At 33.2% G+C, this 13,451-nt stretch overlaps 1 protein-coding gene across 11 annotated transcripts in view; it reads right to left on the reverse strand.

The window, feature by feature from the left end:
- Positions 1-13,451, reverse strand: part of CDC42BPA (CDC42 binding protein kinase alpha) — a 345,992-nt gene that overhangs the window by 58,345 nt on the left and 274,196 nt on the right. For 5 of the 11 annotated variants that reach the window (XM_049868072.1, XM_049868063.1, XM_049868062.1 and 2 more), the window contains 2 exons: positions 13,132-13,179; positions 5,893-5,931 (listed from right to left, as the gene is read on the reverse strand). The exons of 3 other annotated variants lie outside the window; for them this stretch is intronic. In XM_049868072.1, coding sequence (XP_049724029.1) covers positions 5,893-5,931; positions 13,132-13,179 — 87 coding nt within the window. The remainder of the gene's footprint in view (positions 1-5,892; positions 5,932-13,131; positions 13,180-13,451) is intronic. 3 more of the 11 variants (XM_049868068.1, XM_049868064.1, XM_049868067.1) reach the window with 2 other exon arrangements.

A 13,451-nucleotide genomic window follows, 5' to 3' on the forward strand; every position in this document is an offset into this window, starting at 1 on the left:
CCTGGTTTGGGAATAAGGCAGAAATGTCTTAAACTTTCTAAAAATCTCCTCTTTCTAGTTTTCATAAGATTATATAAATTGCAAGCTGAATTAGAGTTTATGGGCGAGGCGATTCAGTTAAAATGAAATTGATAAGCAAAGCAGTACTGATACATTTTACACAAATAAGAATTTAAAACTGACTCAAATAATCAAAAGTTGTAAAGTTGTATCAAGTGGGGGATTTGCTATGTGTAAAAAATACTGGGTCATTTTAAGAAAACAGTTTCTGACCTGTCACACAAAAACCTTTAGTCCTATTGTTTGACTGAAAGACATAAAATGAGAAGTTCCTGTGAGAAGGATAATGCTGTGAATAAAGTTAAATAGTTAATATAGTGGCTTTGTACCTCTGGGTCCAATTACTTTAAGCACTCTTCCAAAAAAAGAGAAAGGCAAGAGCTTGTTATTTCCAATAGTACTGACTGAAATTTTAGTGGCCTGCTCTTTGAGCCACATGAACCCATGCTGACATAAGCTGAGCTTACAGTTTTATATTTTCTTGTGCAGGAATTAAAATACATTGCCTTAAGCCATTTTGCCAGCAGGTGGTCCAGTTATGTGCCAGAGTCTGTTTCCGACACTTCTAGAATAAACTGTGAGCGTCTCTTCCCAAACCCAAGTTCAGTGAGGTCACATTAGCAGCTTGAAATCTGCCAAGCTATGTTTACAACATGGGAATTTGCAAACCCTCAAAATTCGAGTTTCTTCCCTGCCCCGAGAACTGGTTGTAAAAACATTTACCAGTATGTTTCATGATCCTGTGATGGTTATACAGTGGGATATTACCCAGTGCCCAGTGCTCCTTGGAAACTCTAAGTGGGATATTAGGCAGAGGAAATATACGCCATCACAGCTTAATCTGTGGCTGCACCAAGCAGTGACTCTTAAAGAACTTCTGAGGCTTTTCATACATACCTCTTGGCTCTTCTGAAGAATTACTGGCATCTGTAAAAGTATTTTTGGCCTAACTAGTTTTTTACTCATCAAAAAATGAAAGAAAACAATAACAATGAGGCTAGATTAAAAAATAATTTCCTCAGCTGATTAAGGTAAAAGCTGGTTATTCAGAAGTGGAAAACACTTAAATTAAAAAAAAAAAAAAAAACCAATATTATTGTAATAAAATATAATAATAAAAATCACAATGATAGCTTTTTAGAGTTGATGCCCTTACGTAAAAATCAATCCCACAGATTAAACAAAACCAAGAAAGTTTTTGTTTAAAAAAGTTAAAAATAAGCAAAGATACTATAAAATGTTTTGAGATGGCATTAATTGGGCATATTAAAAATCTGAACAATGCCATTTACATTGATACTCTGATTACTGTAACTGAAGTTTAAAAATTACCACTTTCTTTTCTAACGTGTGTTTCTCATAAAGACAAGAAACAAATTTTGGTAAAAATGGGTAAACCCAAGGCAAAAATATTTTGGATGTCAAACTTAAAAAATTTTTTTCAAGTCTTTTAAAAGACTTTATAAGAACCTATTATCTAATAACATTAATAGATTTTAATATTTCATTTCCTTTCTGAATTACTGCCAGTGTAAACAATAATTCAAAAGAGGTTTAACAATAAAAAATAAGAAAAATACTATATCATTTACATATTTTCTTTATCAAAGTTTTAATTACCACCACCAGGGCTATGTTTTTAAAGATACTATTGATTTTAACTATAATTAAATGCTTACCAATGTATTTATAATCAATGGTTTACTGTATCCCCTAAAAGGCAAATAATTCTACTAAATTTTGAGAATACTCAATGTCAGGATTTAAAGATAGCCTAAAATTAACTGTAATAATTAATTGGTAATGATGCAGTATAGTATGGCAGCAAAGCAAAAATTAGTTATTTTTACACAAAGTACTTTAAAACCTTCTGAACAAACATAATCATTATTAACACTATATTTAAACCAAGGAAGTTTAAAAATCTGTTACAAAAAGTATTAAAGCATTACATATAAGCAGTGATTGAATAACTTGGTAAAAACTAAAATACTTGATATAAATCAATAGTAGACATCTTAAGTCAATAGTTGGGTTTATGATCATAGGAAGAATGACAAAAAGGGGAAAATGACAAAATACAATAGCTAATATTTATTGCACAGTATATTCTGATATTGTCCAAAGAAAAGATCTTCGAAACAAATCTTAACTGAACACGTAAGCGATATACTCAACATTTCTAAGCTGCAATCCACTGATAAAAATAAATAATATCTTTATATAAATGATATTTTCCTATTTTCAGTTAATATTTTTTCCTAAGTAAACACACTTTAAGAAGTTTTTCTAAGGAACAGGCATTAGAAATGTCTCCTATACTTCATCATTTTACTTCATGCTCTAATATTAAAAAGAAGAAAACTTAGTATCAAATTTGAAAAAAGCTTATCAGCGGTATTGACTGCACTACTTGTATCATGCAAAAAATCCATAACATTCCCTAAGTTTACTAAAATCTTTCTAAGGAATGATCCTCAAAATGTATTTTTAGAGTAGCAAAGTGAAATACAAAAGTATTTTTTTCAGGATCAGGCAACTGTCTGATTTTAGATGACCCACTTGTCAAGAAGTCTTCAAATTATGCAGAGTGGTCTTCTTATAAGTAATAAAAATAATTGAAACCACTCATCTTAAATATGCATCAATGGGCCTTTTTTAGGCCAAACAATAATTACAGATTTTAACGAGTACAAGTAGCACCATTCTCATTAGAAACCTGGTTTTAAAGATACCAAGATTTTATATGGATTGTAAGTGACCAACCTATTTTTAAAAAAGCTTGTTATCTAATAGGTTGTTTTGTATTGCAAAACATAAAATTTTAAGTTAATAGAGAAAAAAATTCAATTTTCATCAATGTTTTTTAAATTTTTCAGCTTCAAGTATTTTTAGAAGCAACATGACAAATAAATAATCCAACATTTAAACCTTTAGTGATAGTTATTTCTGTTAATTGAGCTTATGACAAAAATGGTGACAGTATTATAGATATACTATACCATATGAAAAATCGTAAATATAACATTTTATCATTTTAAAACAAATTACTGAAGGTTATGAGTAGTAAAAGAAGGCCTGGTGGTGCAGTGGTTAAGTCCTTGGCTGCTAACTGAACAGGCTGACAGTTCGAATCCACCAGCTGCTCCTTGGAAACCCTATAGTGTTGCCATGAGTGGGAATGGACTAGACAGCAAAGAATTTGGTTTGGTTTAAGTGTAATCTTACTAGTTACAAATAATGTAATTTTTTTAAACGAAAATTACTCCTTAAGTATTTTCAATATATTGATTTGAATATCTACTCTTCACAATTTATAAATGTTACAAAAAAAAAAACCCCAAAAAGTTAACCCCATGTTATTTATAAGCTCTATTCCAAACTCTAAAAGAACAACTTGAAATGAGACAAGCATTGTTTCTCACTATAAGTGACAAAACTATGGAACTTTCTCTGTTTTTATTCAGACATTAATAATACTATAGATGACGAATCTTTCTTATATTATGCTTAATTAAATAACACTATTTATAAAGAACATAAGTATGCAAATTGTAAATGAGGCTTAACAGCATAGTAAAAACAGGAATACAGTAAACATTTATATGACAATTAGCAGTCACTTAAAGAATTTTAAATTTATGAAACTGTTATATGTTTGCCTGTCTAAAAACATGACACATAACATAAAATCATATGTCATGTTGTCAGATTCAAGGTTGCTGTTAGGAATGGTAACAATCTGGGCACTACTGTAATATACTGATATTTCCTGGGACTATTACTGAGATGTTTTCTTTTTAAGTGTTGAATAACTGGTAATTCTTCAGTTATTTCCCTCTTAACTACCACTTTTCAGTGGCTGACTTTCTGTCAGATACTTGACCAAGGAAAAATTCAAGAAAGCCAGAAAGCCTGTCTACCTGTTTTAAAAATATATGTATATTTATATAGTTAGATATTTATATATGTACATGGTAATTTTAAGTCAACAGATTCTGGCTAAGGGTGGCTTATTCATACTATAAAGAATAAAGAGTAGGAATTTCATAACACTAATTTCCCTCAAATTTTTTTTCCTTATTTTAACATTCACAGATATGTTCTGGGTGGCCAACAACCATGGAACTCTACAAAGCAAGTGGGATGTTACTATCTATAATAAATTCAATCAGAAAAACAAAAGCTCTCTGAATTATAACCTTATTCAAAAACAAAACAAAACAAACCCATTGCCGTTGAGTCGATTCCGACTCATAGTGACCCTATAGGATAGAGGAGAAACTGCCCCACAGAGTTTCCAAGGAGCGCCTGGTGGATTCTAACTGCCAACCTTTTGGTTAGCAGCCATAACACTTAACCACTACACCACCAGGGTTTCCATTCAAAAACAAGTAGGCAAAAATTTGGTGAATTTACATCCTGATAATTTGAAGCTACTATAACTGAGCACACAGATCTTAGTCTCCCCTTCTATAGGTTATATGACACTTTAGCTAACATATGACCAGACTAATAAATCCAAATACATAATGGTTTTAATTATCTACAAATCTAAAAAAAAAATCAAGAAATAGTTGAACCAGCAATCTTGTCATAAGAGTTACAGATGTCAGTTAAATTTACAGTGTAAAGGGCCATATAGCATTTGTAGTTGAACTGTTTATTCATTTTTAAACTGCAGTTTGAAATATATTACTGTTAATCATGTTTATTTTACAATCAACCCTCCATCATGCCAGAAAGACATGCACAGGAGCCCATGGGCCACTCTATTACTTTCCATGCCCTCTATAACCCAGAGAATTCCCTGATCTAGAACTTTCTACACCCCAGAATTCTGGATTTAAGATGTTGATTAATTCCAGTGACATATAGAGTTGACAGGTGAAAGTTAAAACCCTGCACCTATCAATGACACTCCTTTTTAATGTTACTATTTTATTTTTATGGAAATTGGAGCAAACAATCTCAGCTAGACCACTGCTTCTGAACTGGGGAGTATCTATGTGTTTATACTGGTGTTGGAGTAGGGGCTGGTTTAGTAAAATTTGAGACCTTTCCATATAAAGATTCCCCACTCTGAACATACCAGAATCTTATAGGATAGGGGTAGTGGTTGGCCCATCTCAGACTAAGAAATACTGAGCCAGCCTTAGCAAAGAAGGTGTTTATGGTATGGTATCAATACATATATAATGTTACAAATATTTTTAAAATCTTGGAATTATCTTAGACTATAAAAGACTTATCACATAGTCTCAAATCGATAAATATATTTAGGGAGTTTCCTTTGAACATAAAAAACAAAAACAAACAAAACCCCTCAAGATCTCTCCAGAACTGATTTACACAAAATTGTAGATAACAAGATCCATAACTTGTCTCAAATCTTTTTTTAACTTTGCATAATATGAACCTTCATGTTGTCTTTCTACATAATTAAAATCTTTAAGAAATCTCTACATATCTGCTCATGTCAGATTCTTATTTAGAAACTCATTTACTTCGTATTTGATCAATTTTGAAAGGCTATTTTAGGATTACTTTTTTTCCCAATCAAAATATAAAAGACATCTTATCATTTTATTAGTTTAGTTGGTTATAGAAATTTATGCGAACACTCCTAAAGCTTTAAGGTCAAAGCCAAAAAAAAGATAAACCAAACAAACAGAAAAGCAGAGCAGCAATAGTAGGAGCAGCCGCACAAAACATGCAACAAATGTAGTAATACATCACAAAAAACGTCAGCATGTTCTGCAACCACAGGCAACAAGGGTAGGAGGTGGGGCAGAAGGGGTGATGGGTACACAAAGCGCAATCGTCTCTTACACGTCTGCCTTTGCTAGCTGGAGTACAGGATGAAGAGCGCTTCAACAAAGAAAGGAGAATACTGTATGTTACAAATATTTACACACATAACACTTCAATGACTTCTACTGTATTAATAAAGTATATAAATATACAAACAAAGCCACCTTTTTGGGTAGATTGAAAGTACAACTGTTTTCAAGAAAAACTGGAGGATAAGACAGTAAAAACAAACAAACAAAACAGTTGCTCAGATTAGGTCTAAAGGTGATAATATAGTGTTCATCGGACCATGCACAAACAATGACTCACAAAATAATGCTCCATACACAAGTGCTGGACAATTCCTTTTCTGGAAAGGTTTGCAGTGGTAAATTGAAACACACCAGAGGAAAAAAAGGACCTAAATCATTCTGATTCAGTGCTGGCAGGCATTTAACAAAATATTTAACTGGCTTTTCTCCAACCGTTTACCTACTAAATTTTTACTCTTCAAAGACAGCATTTTAAATACTAAGAGCTAAATTATGGCTTCAGAATTATTGAAAATGGACTAAAACAAAAACAGTTACTTCAACAGTATCATCCATCCTGACTATACATTAAAATCAAAAAGCCAAATCCGTTGCCATCGAATCGATTCTGACTCACAGAGATCTTATACATTAGGCTTAGTCAAGAGAGGGACACCTTCACTTTTCTGACATTAAAGAATTAAGTAAAAAAAAGTAGTAATTATCTCAAATTTTTTTCATGTTTTTGAAACTTTGCACAAACAGTAGAGTTTTTCAAATATGAACCATACCTACTTAAGGAATTTGTTATATTCAATGCAAACGAATATTTAGAGTTTACGTCAAATACTATGCAGATGTAAGGAATTAAAAGATAAACAGGGTACTTTGTGCACCTTCAAGCAGTTCACACACTGGTAGGGAAGATAACATGCTAGCAACAATGTGATAAATGCTGTAACAAATATATATATATATACACACACACACATATATGATTTTTATGGGCATCTTACGGTAGGGAATTTATAAACTGGGTCTATAAAAGCTAAAGATGGTTTCAGACGGAAGTGCAAACTCATTCAATATTATGTTTTATTTTTACAATAGCTCTGCAGATAGGTAGTCAGGAACTATTATTTCTTTCTACAGGAAATTGTAATAGAAGGTGACTTAATAATGTCCTAAAGAGTATGTAAGTTCGAATTGACTCGACGGCAAAGGGTTTTTTTTTTTTTTTTTTTTAAGAGTTAACAGAAAATCAGGATTAGAAGACCTGCAGATTTCTAAACAAACTTTTGTTTCTTATCCCAGTCAGTCTTCCATTGTTAAGGCTAAAGTCTCCAAGTTCAAACCTGGTTACAGTCCCTTAGTTATTAATAGGAAGTACCTCTCTCCCAGTCCAAAATGAAGCTTGTCACTTTACCCCTCTGTTAAACCTTTCAATAATTATCACACATGGGGCCAAGTGAATCTAAGCTCCATAAATGAAATTTAAAGTCATCCTGATTCTGGTCCCTGTCTATGTCTTCACACTCATTTTTCATCAACCCCTGTCTCACCCTTTCTGCTTTCAGCAAACTGAACTGAAATCTCCCTCTGTTCCCCAGCCCCACTCCCACCTAACTATGCTCTGGGTACCTAGAATATACTATCCGCCCTCTTATGTAGCTCTACTTTTGTTCTGCTGACTATACTCAGGCCTGACAGTCCAGCCCAGGCATTATTTCTTTCAGAAAGCCTTTCTGGACCCTTCTGGTTCAGTTAGGTATCTCTCCTTTGTGTTTCTGTGATATACAGTCATATCTTTTATTACTGTATTTCCCACATAGCATTATAAATATCTGTTTATTTATTTGCATTTTCCACTAGACTGTCAGATCCTTAAGGGCTGGAAATACTGAACAATGCTTAGCATGAACCCTGTATATTAAAAAGTTCTCAATAAATGTTGAATGAACACTTCTGAATGGCCACATTTCTTATGGCACTTACCACTTTGCACGTTGCATAGTTCATAACTATGTATTTATTTTTCTTATTAATAAAGTAAGCATTTTGAGGTCTAGGTCTGTATCTGACCAACTTTGTATCCAACATTGTGCACAGTACAGTACTATACACGTAAAAAGTACTAAAATATTTAACATAGAGAAACTTTTACTTTTTGGCTATCCTTACTTCTTGACCAGAGTGTGCTAAAACCATGAAAAAGGGCATGAATAGCTCATAACAAATATATTACCACTATACTAAAAATAAGTCACAATGTACATCTCCTAAAATTATCTCTGAATATGAAAGACAACGTATTTTCTAAGCTGAGATTGTTTAAAACCAATATGAAGTCGCCACAGCAATAAGGTCCTACTTAGAAACCAGACATCTATTTTTATGTTTTTAATATAAAAGCATGAATTTTACTTTTCTTGATGATGCAATTAGAGAAAACCAATTAATCTCTCTGTCTCTCCCCGGACATATACACCCTCAAACACCATGATTTTCTATAAACATTGAAAATGGTATCATAGCTAACATTGAACACCAGAGGTTGTCTTAATATGTAATCAGATACCACTTAAAAACATGTATTTCATCTCTAGGTCTATGAATTGCCACCAGAATTTTAAGGCTGGAATATGGAGGTAAGCACACAAGCAGAAACCAAAAGTAATTTATCTTACAGACATATAACTTGACTAACAGTTTTTAAGGTTCAGTTAATAAATTCCAAAGGTCTTATTTAATAAAACACCAAATAGGCATATGGACTATATAGTCATGTTTCTTTCTACCTAGATTGCCTAAATATATGAAATATATAGCATACAATAATATGTATGTGTAATATACATACAATAGGCAATAATTGCTGCCAAAATTGAGCAAGGATCGTGTATGAGAATCTTCTCAAGTATGAGAGTTTCAAGTCAGGTTGTTTTGAACATGTCGATGGAGCTTATTCCTCAGATGGAGCTAGGCATGATTTTGGCCATAGAATTAAAAAATCTTTACAGCGCATGTTTTAAAAATCTGTCTTCCACTAGCTCTCGATTATGATCAACTTTCTCCAGATACAGCTAAAACTATGCTGCCAAGCCTCAGATCTCTGTGACTGGTTCTGTAAGATGTGAAAGAATATGAGGGAAAGAATGATGTTAAAAGCAAGAGAAGCATGAAGGAAGCCAGGAGCCAGGGCTGAAAGGAAGTATTTCATGACATCTTAGCAAGATTTTATATGAGGTCAAAAGCTAAACTGGGACTCAGCCTCCCAACACTCTCAGCCTACTTGCTTCTCTTATATGCCAGAATGTAAGGAATGAAAATAATAGCAGGAGAACCAGATGGCAGGTACTGTCTCTATTCCTTTATGTCTAACATTTATATTATACAGTAAAAACCTGTGAAAGCCAGAACATGTGTAAGGTGAAAACCTGTCAGAGAAGGAAAAGTCAAATATTTCCCACTGAAATGAATGATAGAAAAGCGGTAAGGCTGTACCCTGCCAAAGATGGAAAACTTGTGAGACCCGGAAAAACAAAGTACCCCCATTGAGTTTCAGCTCTCATAGGTTTCACTGCAGTACTTTAGTTCCTTGATTTGCTCTTTCCTTAGCACACTGGAGTAAGACAACCTCGAAAAGCAAGTGGAGTATGTTCCCATTAAGCCAGGCAAGTGAGCACTTTCAGTTTTTGTGAACTGGTCCTAAATGAATATAGAATTGTAATTTAATAAAACTTTAAATTTACCTGGTATGTATTTAATATTCTGACAGTATGTTTATTAAGTATAAAGAATAAGTAGTTCATTTATATGACCACAATTAGTGTTACCTTTAATACAGTCAAACCAAGATTTTTTTTTGTTCAGTTGAAAAGAAGAAAATGAATTAGACAAAGTAGAAGTTGCTATAAGGTTGATCTGATGACCCCTGGATCTGTTACCATAAGGACAAAGGAAACAGATGGGAGAGTGAAGTGGGAACTCTAAGCTACGGCGCTTCATTTGCCCTTCATCCTGTTTGTTAGCTGGAGAATGAGGCTGGGCCTAATGTGGACTAATCATAGGCAATCCATGGTTGGACATGTGGGTTTGGGGGAAAAGATGAGGATAGAAGAAAGAATAATTCCCACAGAAAGGATCCTGGTATCTGTTCTGCTTTCTCAACACCTCATCTGGGAATGCCTTACCAAACAGACTACCTAATCAAAGTGGTCTGTTTCTTTTTATTTTTTTTCTTGTATTAATGATTTATTGTTATTTAACAAAGTACCCCAGGACGTAGGGCTTTAAATAACAATAAACCAAAAAACCCAACCCATTCCCTTCAAGTCAATTCTGACTCACAGTGACCCTATAGTACAGGTTAGAACTGTCCCACAGGGTTTCCAAGGAGCAGCTGGTGGATTTGAAGTGCTGACCTTCTGGTTAGCAGCCGTAGCAACTATCAGTTTATTTTTAAATTAACTCAAACCCCTTTTTATCTGTCCTAAAGAATGTCATACATTCTTTATCACCACTTCCCTTCTCCCCCAAAGAGTGAGAATCCTAGTAAGTCACTCTTTTGTGATAAATAATGGATAAAACTACTCGGCTAAACACTTTCTAAGTGTTTCTAAGTTGTCTGAACAATGTGATTGAAAAGGAAAATATCCTGCTCTGAATGTCTGCCATAACTGCCCAAAATCCCAGCATTCATTTGACTGCTGAATTAATATGCAAAACATACAATATTGGTTCAAATAAATAAAGAAATTATAGTTTTAATAGGCCTGTGTGGGAGAATTAAGGAGAAAAGCAGAAGGTAATTTTGGAAGAGAAGATGCACTGTTGGAAAAGCTCTGAATAGTCAGAGGACAGCTTGAGGGCACTGGGCTCCCAGGGCCAGAAGGAGCAGGTAAATGACATGTGAACACCAAAGAAAACTCCCTTTTGCTTAACACTATTCTTATTCCCTCCTATTCCTACAGCTTCCAGCTATAGTCAAATTTTAGGTCTTCAACATAATCTTCCCTTCTATAGCAATGAGATAGAAAACAGAAGAGAATGACCAGACGGATGCTTATTATGGGTTAGTTAAGCATTAGAGTCTACTTCCTGTAGTCCTTTTATTACATTTATGTCCATGCTCACCCACTAAGTAGTATCACACATAAGAACAATCAAGATTTGATTTATTCCTTAAAAATCCAAACGCCTAGCAGACAGGAAGCTACAGAACTTGAGTTTCATACTAAATTATCATGGATGCTGAACCCAAGGATGCCAGGGACAGAATACTATTATTCAAAACATTATTCTACTTTGACTTTGTGGATAAAGCGGGAAGGATGGTCATGGCTGTGAACTATGAAGAGAAACAAGAAGTTTGTGCCATAAAGTATGAATTGAGAATATAAAATATCAAAAAGTGGGAGATTACTGCTGGCCTTCCTCTTGACAGATAAAAATAATTTTCCACATGGTAATATAAGTTGACAATTCCAGAGAAAAGTATACAGTGATCCACATTAGTGGTGGGTGGAAGACTCAACAGTGAAGAGCTAAGGAAGTATCAAAGCAAAATTGAATTGATGGGAAAAGGAAAAAAAAAAAAGGAAACAAAGGAATACAGGAAGAGAAGGGAACCAGCCTATGAGTAAGCAAATAACAACCAGTATCAGTGAGGGCATTACACATATTGTTTCTATACATCCTCAAACGACCTCATGAGATTGGTGCTATTATCATCCCAGTTTGTCAGATGAGCAAACTGGGGAGTAGGAGGTTAGGTGATTGCCCCAAATCATACACTTAGAAAGTGGTAGAGGCAGGATTTGAACCAGCTTATGTGATCAGCCTAGAAACTGGGAGCATGGAGCTTAGGAGGCAAATGAGGGAATACCACATCTTTTAAGAGTTAGAGCCTGACTCACAAAGATTCAGGCAGCCTTTGTGAACTCAACCCCTTTTGACTTTTTGACCAGGAGTTCCTTTATACTGCTGTGGAAGGAAAGGGGGTGGAGAGAAGTGTTTGTTAGAAAGAAAAATGAAAATGGTTGTCTTGTGGAAAGAACAATTAAAATAATTTACTCAAATTTCTTTCTGTTCTTCTTAAGGTGAATGATATCTGTATGGAAACACCATATTGAGTGTTTTAGTATACTGAACAGCAGATTACATCATGCAATATCATTGTACATAAAGAGAGTTCTCTTTTTATCACACTGTAGAATCAACCAGAATAATTCTTTACCTCAAGAATAATAAAACAGCTTCCATTTAGAAGTGAAATACACACACTTTGATATAACTATTTTAAACATATTAAAAATCACTTTTTTTGTAAAATAGTAATCATAAAAATTACTCCAAATCAAGAGGTACCTATAGTAGAAGATTGTTCTTTATAGTCTTCTGAATATAATACATTAGTCTATTTAAAAAAACATAGGAATAACACATTTAAAAAAATTTCCTTGGTTTTAAAAACAGTTCAAATGTATCTGAACCCATTTTATTTCCTGATTTCTGGAAAGGCTGAATGTTAAAACAGGAAAATAAAATGCTTTACAACAAGGATTATTATGCCGTTTAATGTGGAATAAAGACGATGTATATGCCAGGCACTTCTATAAAAAGAATTAATGACATACATTTTATAAAAAAAGGAACTTCTAAATTATTAAATCTATAGAATTAATTCAGGAGAGAAAATGATAATGCAGTCAATTTATAGTGTATATATTAATTAAAATCACTTTCCACCTTAGAACAGAAATTCTGTCAGCATTAAAAATTGACTTGTACTCTACTATTGTGTAATGATAAAATATATGAGAGAATTTAATAACAAATATCACTTTTTCTGATTACGCCAGAGGATTTATTTTTAAGCAACATAGAAATTAAATAGTAAAGTGCTAAAAAGAAGAGGGGGAAGTAAAATAGAAATCATTATAAAAAAATGAGCAATTATTTATATATAGAGTGACAAAAGTCAAATAAGTATCCTAGCCTTTATAAATATTTACAAAGAATGGAAATACAGAGATTCTCTGATGGCCAAATTATTTTTCAAAGTATATTTTTTACTTTATTATGCTTCATTATACTTGAGATAAGAAAGAAGCACATTTTGGCCCAGAGGAAAATTTTGAAGTGTGATATTTCTAAAACTGACTGCATTACTGGGAAATTCTTCAAATCAATTCACTGATCTCTTAACTGAAGGATGCATTGGTTTGAAAAATCAAAGACTTACGTCATCCAAAAAACCAATCAGTGAAGATGAGGAAGAAGAAAAGGAATCCTATTTAAAGAATACAGCAATAAAAAAAAAAAAAAATAGAAAATATGGATGAAGCAATTTAATAAGAACCAATAAGAACCGATTTGATTAATAAATCAAATATTTTGTAAAACAATTGAAAGGCAAATGACAATAATTCAAATAAATGAGAAAAGCAGTCACTGTCATTGTTTCTCAAGAAACTTAGATACTCATTAGTTATTCTGAAAGTGATTTTTTTTCCTTTTCCCAAAGGAATGAAATATAACTCATATGCTATGCTCAAAATTTTC

This window comes from Elephas maximus, chromosome 24 (assembly GCF_024166365.1).
Source record: "Elephas maximus indicus isolate mEleMax1 chromosome 24, mEleMax1 primary haplotype, whole genome shotgun sequence".
In the NCBI taxonomy this organism is placed as follows: Eukaryota; Metazoa; Chordata; class Mammalia; order Proboscidea; family Elephantidae; genus Elephas; species Elephas maximus.